General features: G+C 38.4%; 1 protein-coding gene across 1 annotated transcript; it reads left to right on the forward strand.

The window, feature by feature from the left end:
* The first annotated feature begins 6,170 nt into the window (after positions 1–6,170).
* Positions 6,171–7,097, forward strand: LOC101617860 (taste receptor type 2 member 125-like). Its single transcript, XM_004668641.2, has one exon. It carries the CDS (start codon positions 6,171–6,173, stop codon positions 7,095–7,097), a length of 927 nt encoding a protein of 308 aa, XP_004668698.2.
* Positions 7,098–12,501: the final 5,404 nt, after the last annotated feature.

Raw genomic sequence — 12,501 nt, forward strand, 5'->3', positions numbered from 1 at the left:
CATCATGAAGCTTCCATTTCAGACTGTAAGCAAAAATAAACCCTTTCTTCTAATTAGCTGCTTTTGGATGGGTGTTTTATCCCAGCAACGAGAAGGTAATTGCAACAGAAAATTGGTCCTGGGAAGTGGAGTCGAATCCAGCCTGGTGTGTTCAGAGCTTGCTGTCATGTCTCTGCTATGGATGCATGGTGACGTGAGCCAGCTTTCTTTCTGCTATGATGAAACTTCCCCTGGAGACTGTAAACCTGAAATAAACCTTGTCCAACCATAATGCTTCTGCTTAGATGTTTGTCCCACCAACGACAAAGTAACTACATCAGAGTATGAGGCCCAAATTATTAATTTGAAACATCCTTAGAATTATTTCACTTTCAAATGATTTTACTACTACTAATTTTAGAATTCTCTGGGTATCTATCATGTTCAGAAAGATATAATTCACAATTAAGGCATAGCGCATTTTCCAATATAGTACTCAATTATATACTGCAGTCCATCTTCATTTTAATAGGCAAAATCTTCCAATCATGACTGTGACATCTTTTAATTGAATATCGCTGTGGGACATTGGTGTTTTTTGTTAAACTTCATGCCATCATGATTGTATCTTGTTAGACTGGAGAATAGCCTGGTTTTCACAAAATCATATATTTGTAGTAAGTTAATATCTACATTTCATACTTATCATGAACTTCTGTCACATGACATGACATAAACTTTGGATGTATGGCAGGCTGAATGGTCACTGTCCTGAGAGTGCTGCAGATATTCATTCTAAAGAGAAACAGTTTCCTGTGGTACCATTTTGTTTGACATTGACCCCAGAATATACTCCCCAAAATGAGAACTTTACCATATACTTAAAAGCCAGGTGCTTGTTAGAAATTTAGGTCAGAGGATGAGTCACAATCAGCAATCAGGCTTACACTACTTCTCCCAAAGTCAGTTAATTCATCATGGCAGAAATTATTTCTGAAAACTTTGCCAGGGTCATTATAGCAGTTGTCACCTGCATTGTCAAGAGACAAAAAAAAAAAAAAAAAAAAAAAGAAAAAGCCACATGATTGAATTTCCTTGGTTTCAAATCTCTCTAGATCTCTCTTGTAGTTTGAAAAAGTCAATGCCACTCATATAAAAGCGTGATTAGTTCATGGTTATTTAACACACAAGAAAATACAAATGTTCTTGTTACTTGGGCAGTAATCAGCTATTTTGGAACATCCCAGTAGTTTCAACAATTTTATACTCAGTAAGGTTGATTTTGCCAACTTTGTTTTTCTCCACTGAGAAGGGAAAGAAAGGTAAGAGACTCATTTCAGTGATGCTGGTACTATTGAAAATGCTGAGAGCATATTTTTGTTTGTTCATTTGTTTGTTTTGTCCTAATAGCGGAAAACACAGAGGACACAATGAGACTGAATAAATCATGGAGTGTATATGACATAAAGATCAGACTGAAGATGTTACAGAACTTAACAGAGATGTGCAAATGTTGATGCACCTTATTACATTCCTGACAAATGTGTTTGTTACTTTTAATGTACCACTAACGTAGACATCCTAAGGTGATGTGTCTCCATGCAAGTGTTCAAGATTGAACTGGCACAATCCTTACGTAAGATTTAAAAGCTCTTTCTTCTCTCTTGTTGTCATTTATAAGTGTACTATATCAGATTGGAGTGAGGCGAGCACTGAACTCCTTCCCTTGGTCTGCTCAGCAACATTCTTGCTTCATCCTTCAAGGCCAGTTATTTGTTCTGATTTGGGGAAATAAGAAGTTAAATTAACTCATAGAAAGCAGGGTGTGCTGGTGCATACCTTTAATCACAGCACTCAGGAGGCAGAAGTAAGAGGATTGCCATGAATTCTGGGCTTGAGAAAGACTCTATCCTGAAAAATCAGAAAAGAAAAAAAAAAATACAGAGGTTGAAACAGGTCTTTCAGCTCTTTGGCAGTTGAACTGTTGGTTAAACATGGAACATTTTATTCATGCAACCCTATCAAAGGGATGTGGTGTTTCTTGGAGTATAGATGAAACTGATTTTATATTTTATCCTCTCTCCTTAATACTTTTTGCCATACAATGTTTAAGTAATTTTCCATATATATCCAGAAAATCTTGTACCTCAGCTCATTAAATAAATAGAAATATGATTTTCTAACATTAAGACAAGCTGGTATCACTCAAAAAACTCGATATGACATGTGTGCAAACCTTTAATCCTAACACTCAACAGGCAAAAGTAGGATTTCCATGAGTTCCAGGCCACCCTGAGACTACTTAGTGAATTCGAGGTCAGCCTGGGCTAGAATGAGATACTACTTTGAAAAACAAAAATCATATTCTTAAAGAAAGCCTGCAGACCACCTGAATTCTCTAATACATTTTACCACACTGTAAAAAACTGGCATTGATATATTATAGATGAATCTGTAAAACAGAGAAGCAATGAATGTGCCCGTGCTCATTCTGTGAAGACTGTGTTTTCAGAACCAAATCCAGACTACAAAACAACAAAATAAAAAGAAAAAAATAGCATCACAGATTCTCAAGGCCCTATTCTAAACTCCTGTGAAGTTCTGGAAGTAACCCACAATCCCCAGACCCTCACCTAAAGAGTTGATTATGTTTCTTTCTGACTTGGTAGATTACTGTTGCAGTCAGGTTTGCATTGCTGGCAGAAATAACTACACCAAGAGCAGCTTGTGGGGAAAAAAAAAGAGTTTTATTTCACCTTAAGGGCTCGAGGGGAAGCTCCATGATGGCAGGGGAAAACAATAGCATAGGCAGAAGGTGGACATCACCCCTGGCCAACACAAGGTGGACCATAGCAACAGGAGAGTGTGTCAAACAATGGCAAGGGGACACTGGCTATAATACCCATAAGCCTGCACCCAACAACACACTGCCTCCAAGAGGTGTTAATTCCCGAATCTCCATCAGCTGGGAACCTAGCATTCAGAACACTTAAGTTAATGGGGGACACTGAATCAAGCCACCACATTCCACCCCTGGCCCCCACAAACTGATATCCATACATGATATAAAATGCAATGCATTCATCCAACTTTGAAAGTCCCCATAGTTTTTATCAATTCCAATGATGTTCAACCATCCCCACAGGCCAAGATCTTTTAACTGAGCCATAATGCCCCCCCAAAAAAAAGAAAGAAAGAAAATAAAACCTTCAAAACCCCATAATGACACATTCACACTGCAAAAGATGGCATTGGACACAGCAAAGAAATATTCAAGCAATAAAAATTTAAAACAACCAAAGAAAACATCAGACTGTAGCTCGAAGACCAATAACTCTAGTTAGTTACAAACCTCAGAGTCTGATAATTCTAACCAGTATCAAGTCTCTGGAGTTCTAATTCCGCCCCTCCAGCTAGGCTACTCACACTCCTGGAAAACTTCATCCAGGGTCGGTAGCTTTCCTTAGAAGCTATCTTGTGGTCCCAGCAACTCCATTGCAACCCACGGTTCATCATCACAGCTCCATTGGATCTACATGTAGGCAATCCTGCTTCACACTCCCCATGGCCACTTCTAAAATACTTGTTGCAAATTCAATGACCCTCTCTTTCCTGTATTTCTTGTATTCCCTATATCAGGTAGGGTGCCAATTTGTTAATCCAGGGAAGGAATAAAGCAGACTTTTGAAGAACAGGACACTCCTTCAGCATTCAGGCCCCTTCAAAAAACTGCATTCTTTCTGTTGTCCTAATGCAGGTGAGCTGGCTGAATCTCAGTGGTTGTAATCTTTCATACAATTGCAGCTGAATGGGGAGAAATTTCAGCTCAAAGATTTCGTTCTGTGTCATATCCTTCTGCACATACCAGCCTGTTTCTACACACTACAACCTGGCACAATTTCTCAGGACACAAGCATAAACAGCAAGCCTATCACACAAAATGCTTCTAGCCCAGTCCAAGCAAAGCTCTTTCTCACCCCCATAAGCCAAACCATACAGTCCATAGTTCTTACTGTATTCAGGTCTTTCAACTCTGACCAGAATAGTCCAACAAGCTCTACTTACAGCATTGCAAGGTGTCTCTCAGGTCAAGGTTTCAAATCCTTCCACATTCCTCTTGAAAAATCAGATCCAAAAGGCCAAAGCACACAGTCAGGTATCTTGCAGCAAGTGGCTCCACTCCTTGGTACCAGCATTACTGTTGCAGTCAGGTTGGCATTGCTCTCAGAAATACTCGACCCAGAGCAGCTTTTGGGAAAAAAGGATTTAGTTTGGCTTACAGACTCAAGAAGAAGCTCCATGATGGCAGGGGAAAACTGTGGCATGAGCAGAGGGTGGACATCACCTCCTGGCCAACATCAGGTGGACAACAGCAACAGGAGAGTGTGTCAAACACTGGCAAGGGGAAATTGGCTGTAACACCCATAAATCCACTCCCAACAATACACTGCCTCCAGGTGGCACTAATTCCCCAACCTCCATCAGCTGGGTACTTAGCATCCAGACCAACTAAGTTTATGGGGGACACCTGGATCAAACCACCACAATAACTAAATCCTCAGTTTATCTTTGCTACCTGGGAGGAGCCAAATCAAGGAGACTGTACTCCTCTAGTATGTTTTTATGTGAGTTTCTCTTCTTGGGAATTTATCTTTAAATGGTTTCTCTTGCTGTCCTCTTCAAATCTTAAATAGGTCTCTCCCTTAAATACGGCACATTTGCCAGGAATTTCAAGACATATGCCATGCAGTTTCTTTACTCAGTATCGCTTCCACGATGAAGGAAGGTTAGCACTTCATACTAGACTGCACTGTGTCTTTACCATCCCAAAGTCTATGATGCTTGCATTTTAGCCTTCTTTCATGGCTCCATTCCATTTTGTTTATTGGCCTCTTGCTTATTCATTTGTATCCAAGAGTAATGATTGTGAATATTCTGCTCATTTGTTTCAGTGAGAAGTCATGTCATGTAACTTCTCTACCTGTCTTCCATAGTAAGGATTATGGAGCAGATGTTGTGGAGAACAGGTGGCTCTTCAATCATGCTGAAAGGGGGCAGAGAGTGAAGATGATGTTTGCTGTGTGGATGAGCTTATCCATTTCAACATGTATTTTATATGATAACAATGTGTTTCCTCTGGGACCATGTGCACAGATGACACAGTCCAAGTTTAATAATACCTGCATTTAATATTGGATATCACATACCAGGAAGAATTTTTGCTCCTTTTATAGTAAATTTATTTACAACCCCACCATAGATACATATGCTGCACCCTCACCAGAACACCCTCCTACTACCTTGCTTTATTCCTCCTCCCCAATCCCACGTCCACTAAAACCCCTCCTCTCTCCAGCTAGCTCCTCTTCTGTTTTGATGTCATCATTTCCCCTCCCCCATCATGCATGGTGACATAGTCATAGGCCTGAAAGCAGTTTGAAACCATTTCATAAACACTATCACAACATTAAGAATACATGTTGAATCAAAGAATAACCTGGAGTAGTAACTGGGAAAATAGAAGATTTTGATCCAAATAAAGTATGTCTATTGATGAGTTTATGAATATTCACATCTTTGTACAGAGCAATGCATATTAAACATGTGTTATTTAATGACTGAGCACATGAGAAGCATTGCAATATTATTAGATGAAACAGTTTGTAGGAAAAGTATTGAGTAAAATGTGCATATTACAGATTTAGTTTACAAACTCAGCACCTGGGCAGGTACAATATACAGTACAGATCATTGCCCCAGGCCCTATGCGTTAAAATTTTAATGTGAAATCTCGAAAATCAAGTAAATAGACAATTCTATGTAGAAAACTCAAAAAAAAAAAAAAAACAAAGTTGCAAATCAGCTTACCTTTATTTGCATGGCAACATATTAAAATTCAGTGTTCCATTCCATCATCTCTAACAAGAAGGCTAAGGGCTGCTGTGTGTTAGATACACAGGACGTTGATGAAGCTAAATGGAGCTATGAGGGGAGATAAAAGATGTTGACACTAAAGCTAAGAAGTTAATCACTGCAAAATGTGTTTGGCAGATGATTTAGTATGTTTATAGTATGTTTATTTTCAGCATGGATAATATTGAATTTTCATGGATAAGGTCCTTGTAGCATTTTAGGCAAATTCAGAAATATTCAGCATTTATTATTGACTTTGAGCCACTGACTTAAGAAGAATGGACAGTATCCTACAAAGTGCGTCCACACTACTTTTCATTGTGGAATTCATAATTGGGAATCTTGGAAACGGATTCATCTTCTTGGTGAACTGCATAGACTGGATGAAGAGAAGGAACATCTCTTCAGTGGATCAAATCCTCACTGTGCTGGCCATCTCCAGGATTTTTCTCCTCTGGTTAGGATTACTAGATTGGTGGACAGCTATAGTTTATCCAAATTCACTGACAACTGCAAATATGATAGGAATTCTGCTTATCACCTGGACAATGACCAATCATTTCAACATCTGGCTTGCTACCAGCCTCAGCATCTTTTATTTTTTCAAGATAGCCATTTTTTCAAACTCGCTTTTCCGCTACCTAAAGTGGAGATTTAAAAAGGTGATTTTAGTGGTCTTGGTGGTGTCCCTGATCCTCTTGGTTTTAAATATCTCGCTGGTGCACACTCATACTGATATCAGTGCTGGTGGGCGCAAAAGCAACATGACTAACAATTCCAGTTTCAGGGAGCTTGAACGAGTATTTGGGCCTGCTTTATACATAAACTCTATGTTCTTGACCATACCCTTTGCTGTGTCCTTCATAGCGTTTCTCCTGCTCATCTTCTCCCTGGCGAGACATCTGAGGAACATGCAGCGACACTCCGCAGGTTGCAGAGAAGCCAGAGCCGCTGCCCACCTCAGGGCTTTGCGCATGGTGGTTATGTTCCTCGTGCTGCTTGTCACCTTCTTTCTGTGTCTACTTGTTGAAGTTTGGGCATTAGAAGTGAAGAAGTGGGGGGTCGTTTTATTTGTGAGAGTGTCTATAATAGCTTTTCCTACTGTACACTCATGCTGCCTGATTCTGGGAAAAAGTAAACTGAGGCAGGCCTTGCTTCTGGTGCTGCAGAGGCTGAGGTGCAGGCACATACGTGTGGCACTGTAGGATCCATAGTTCTTGGAGTGGCCATTGGTATAATCTCAAGGAAAATCAGTTCAAAAGACACACTTGCATTTAATTTCCTTTTACTTTCCATCTATTCTGCTGCATTTAATTTACATGCTTCACACCAACGTGTTTAGAAAAAGATGGACCAAATATAACCTGAGCAGTGAAAACTCAGGTTCTTACTAGAGGAAAATGGAGAATGATAACCAGAAACATCATTTAAATGGAAAAACTCTATCTAGTAGATAATCATATGAATTCTTGGTAAATAATTTGCATTTTAGATTTTAAATAAGTCTTTATCATATATGTATGTATTTATTCTCTGTATATATATGTACATCTGCATCTATCTATCTGTATCATCTATATCTATACCTATCTATCGATAGATATATCTATATCTGTATCTATCTGTATCATCTATATCTATACCTATCATCTATATCTATACCTATCTATTGATCTATGCCCGTGCATACACATGTGAGGCATAGACTCTCAGAGTGGCAGCGTAGGCAGCGAGTCCCAGGGTGCCACCTGAAGCATCACACCCACCCTTCACCCTCTGGATTTTGAAATGGAGAGTATTCAAGGACTTTTATCCTTAATAGTTTGTTACCATGGAAATGAATACTTTCATGGGTACAACTGGCATTGAAAAATCAAATGCAACTCGAAGAGCTGATATTGACTTATCAAATGTTTGAAGTCCAACATATATGAAAAGTTCTTATTAAATGCCGATATAATGAAGGAAGATATCTAAATAATTAATCAGAAAAAACTAATTCTTAGTAAAGAGGAAACTGAGTGCTTGCTTCTTAATGTTCTGCAATTGGCACAAAATGAAGTAAATGATTGATTTACTCTTTTGTTCATGTAATTGTTCCATCGTTTTCTTAACATTAGATTCCAGATTTGCAGTACCTTTGATTGTGGCTTCAATGAATACTTTGATAAGATAATGTCAGGTCATAAAGTAGTTTTAAAAAATAAAAATAAAAATATTAACTGCATAACAGAAGGCTTTCATGAATTTTCTTAATCACATTGCTAGTTTAGGAAATGCACAAATGTACTACAGAGACTAGAATTTGAATTGTATATGATCATGAAAGCTGGGTATGGCTGTTTTACTGAACTCTCTTTAATATTTAGTTTTAACAGTCTTTTATTTTAGCCTTACTAAGTGAGATATACAAGAAAGCAATCCCACTGTGAAAACCCAACCAAATTCATTACAAACACACAGCTTGATCAACTCTGTTCTGCCATCCTCTGCCACCTCTCCACGTACTTCTTCCTTCCTCTGAAGGAAAAGTAGATTCAGCTTTGTAAAACTGAATCTAACATTAAACCAACTACTAGAGTAAGCTGGAGTACTTATTGAAACATCATCAAAATAAGATACTTACTTAGCTAAGGGTTTGATTTGTGATATTTAGTTATAAGACAGTGTCGCTAGTTTCCCTTTAATCAATTGAAAACAGGTTTAGTCTATAGGGCTGGAAAGAGCTCATCCATTAAGTGCACTTCCTGCATAATCACGAGGACTCAGAAGGGCATGAAGATTGCCTGAATTCAAATATCCATATACCACATAAAACAGTGGGGTATGGTCACAAGTGCTTCTAACTCAGTTCTGCAGGGAAGCAGAGACCCAATAATTTTAAGATGCAAACCCCAGGATTAGTAAAAGAAAACACCAGCTCAAAACAAGAACAGTTAGGGACTGGAGAGATGGCTTAGTGGTTAAGGCAATTGCCTGCAAAGCCAAAGGACCTTGGTTCATTTCCCCAAGACCCACATAAGCCAGATGCACAAGGTGACACCTTGAGTTTATTTGCACTGGCTGGAGGCCCTGGTGCAGCCATTCTCTCTCTGTGTCATAAATAAATAAAAATTGAAATATAAAGAAAAGTCAAGAACAGGTAGAAAAGGGTCTCCACAGGTTGTGACTCCTATTTCAGACAAGCATATGAGGCCACACAACGGCCTGTATGTACAACACACACACACACCCCCACACACCCACACACACACACACCACCACCACCACATGTGCACTGCATTAGATCCACACAAGCAAAAATTTAAAAATAAATAAAAATTGAGTGTACACATTGAATATTTTTAAATGACATGTCATATGGATAAGATTTGCTGAAAAACTCTTTTTCATGTATCAACCCAATGATATTAAAAAAGATAGGCATTCTTGTCATATGTGTGTTAGAAATAGAAAATCATAGGGGTAAAAAGGATGTAAAAGGGCTTGGCCAATAGGACCAAGCAAAACCAAATGCGTCACCCCAGGTTGCATTTCCTCAGGTACAGTGTATATCTTTGGGGGAATATATGTGAGAGTGGATAATATTTGATGTAAGTGGCTTAAGTAAACCACATGTTAGAAATATGATTTACAGAGTTTGGTTTGTAATACCCTGAAGATCAGCTTTCATAAAATTCATTCATAATGTACTAGTGTGCAAATCAAGAACAAATGACAGCTTATGTGCACAATTTTTAATCAAACTGAGTATTGTGTCTCAATGTTTTGCTATAATTTCTTATAAATTCAGCTTGGTAGCATTTTAGTCATTATTTGTTTTTAAAGTTTTCAGATTCCACTTGGTAAAGGAACCAGTATGAGAAATATCAGTAAAATACTAAAATGGGAAAAAGAAAACATCTACTAATAGTGCTTTGGCTACAAACACTGGGCTATATTTAATTATGTTTTAATCTTCTGCATTAATGTTTAATTTGATGGATGATTTTTAACTGTATAAATATATGGTCACAGTACTGGAAACATTTCCATCCCTGTGTGCAAATTATGCATATTGGATGTAAAAAATTTTACTGGCTGATATGCAAATGTCATGAGATCAAACCTTTCTGATGTGAAATGAGGCAAAAACATGTAAAGTCATGCAAGCTAAAGTGACTTCATTTACATGCTGGCACAGAAGGATTCCATTATGATACCAACATCAGTTTGGAAGAATTCCTTACTACGGAAAGGTAAGGCAGTAAATTATATACATTGGTGTTGTATTGAGCTCAGAGTTTTCACAAAAAATATCACTCAGCTCATCCTTTTACATGTTGTAGTGTCTTTGTTTGGCATTGGTCTCAGAATGTAGAAGAAAAGAATTTGACTGTACATCTGCACAGTAGGTGCAGGTGCGGTTTTAGACTAGGAAGCTACGTCTCAATCAGTGATATTAGAATTGGACCACACTCAATTAGATTAACATTACACCCTATTAATTATAGAAATCATGCCTAGAGATTTTTGGTGTATGTGTAGTGTGATCATTTGTGTGGATGTAGTTATGCCTTAAATAAAAAAGACCATCTCTCAACATAAGAAAGGCTATATATAATAAATATGTCAAATGGGGAAAAAGGAAAGAATTTCCTCTAAAATCAGAAATATGATATAGTATCTATTGGGCCAGAGCTAGGAACCAACCGGTATCACATGGACATGAAAGAAGGAGAAACTGACCGTCGTGGCATAGATTTTCCTTTGTTCAGTTAGAACAAGGGACAATGGAAGAACCAGTCTCTCCTTGCAGGATTGGGAAAGGGTTGTGTCCAGACTTAGCAGGGTTTGGGTTTTTAAAAGAACAGAGACTGGGATAAGCAAACAGAAGAATAGGGAAATTGAGGAAGTTGAAACATACACAGACTAAGACTCACAAAGTTTTTAAGTGCCTTAAGGTTCAGGAGAGAGTGACAGAAAGAGAGTGAATTAACATGTCTTGGCCTCCTATCATCGCAAATGAACTCCAGATGCAGGTACCACTTTGTGCATCTGATTTTACATGGGTACTCAGGAACCAAACCAGAGACATCATACTTTTCAAACAAGTGCCTTTATCTACTGAGCAATCTCTCCAACCATGTTATCACATTTTTAGTTATAGAAAATATATTATAGGGCAACATGTCACTTATCTTAGTTATGACATTTCCAAATACGAATTAGACAATTGGATTTCTAAAAAACGTCACTTATGTTGGAGACCTTCTACCTTATCAGATATATATTTCCTTTGCAAGTACTTACTTCTGGAATTGTTGTGTATTTCACAATACTTACAGAACACGGAACTTCTTCCTTATAGTCATCACAATAACATGTATCATTATACATTATAATGTTTTACAGATATCAATGAAATTTAGAGCAGAAGAAGTAATGCAGCCCCAAATTACAAGCAGGATTAATTGTTCTGTTATTAACCCAAACATATAAATAATTCTTATTTTCCACACTAATGTGTATACATATAAAAATTAAGGAAATTATTATTAAACATGGCATGAGAATATACTCGTTGAAGACACCATACATCTTACAGAATTTACAAGTGACATTCATGTTAGAGATAAAACTTATTGAAGCTATGTTGTTTTTGGTTTGAGCAGTGGAGAGTTAATAGCTTTCCCTGAAAGCCAGAGGGAACTAGAGGGTTAACAACTATTGCTAAGACTAGAAAGCCCTGAAGAAACATCAGAGGCATTCAGGCCCAGACATGCATGACAACTCCCCTCAGTGATGTACTCCTCTTAGCTCAGAAGGCCTTGAAGGAACAGAAACCATCTGGGGTACCCTCCCATAGACAATTCTTTCCAAAGAAGCCTATTCTGAGTAAGGACTCAAACAGCTACAAATTCCTTATCTACTGCACCTGGTATAGTCTATTTTTCTTAGGATCCTCCTTATAAGCTTGAAACCCAGCCTAGCTCAGGGTTTTATTTATTTATTTTTGTTGTTGTTAATTTTTTTAACTAGTTTTCTATTCTGCAAGTACAGGCAGCAGGCAGTTTGGTACCATTATTAGGCTCATCCATGACCTACCCACTCCCATTGGCTGCTCCTTGTTGAGGTATATGGGTCATGCCTTGTGGAGTTAGCCCACAGTTATGGGTAAGATAAATGTCTCTGTATATCATGACCCAACACGTGGCTCTGACATTCTTTCCGCCCCCTCTTCCAAAAAATTTCCCTGAGCCATGTTGGGTTCATTTTTGGTCTGCTTCAGTGCTGAGGTGTTGGGGGCCTCTGGGGCTCTTGCTCTCTGATTTCCTAGGTATTGATTTTTCTCTGTGTTGGTCTCCTTCCCCCTTGTGCTGGTATCCAGATCATCAGGAAAACAGCACCCTTGCTTGTTTCGCCAATTTTCCTCAGTTTCAGTCAGGGCCCTTTTGAGGTATGATGGGGTGGCTCTCTCCTTAGGATCTGCATCTATCTGAAACAGAGAAGCCAATTCTCCAATGGAGAGTAAGTTAGCACCAGGACAAATGAGATAACCCTTACTTTTTTTTATAGAGTTTAATAATAGGTGTAGGCCCTTTTGTAGCCCATGATTGATGGTAGCTT

This window comes from Jaculus jaculus, chromosome 23 (assembly GCF_020740685.1).
Source record: "Jaculus jaculus isolate mJacJac1 chromosome 23, mJacJac1.mat.Y.cur, whole genome shotgun sequence".
Classification (NCBI taxonomy): domain Eukaryota; kingdom Metazoa; phylum Chordata; class Mammalia; order Rodentia; family Dipodidae; genus Jaculus; species Jaculus jaculus.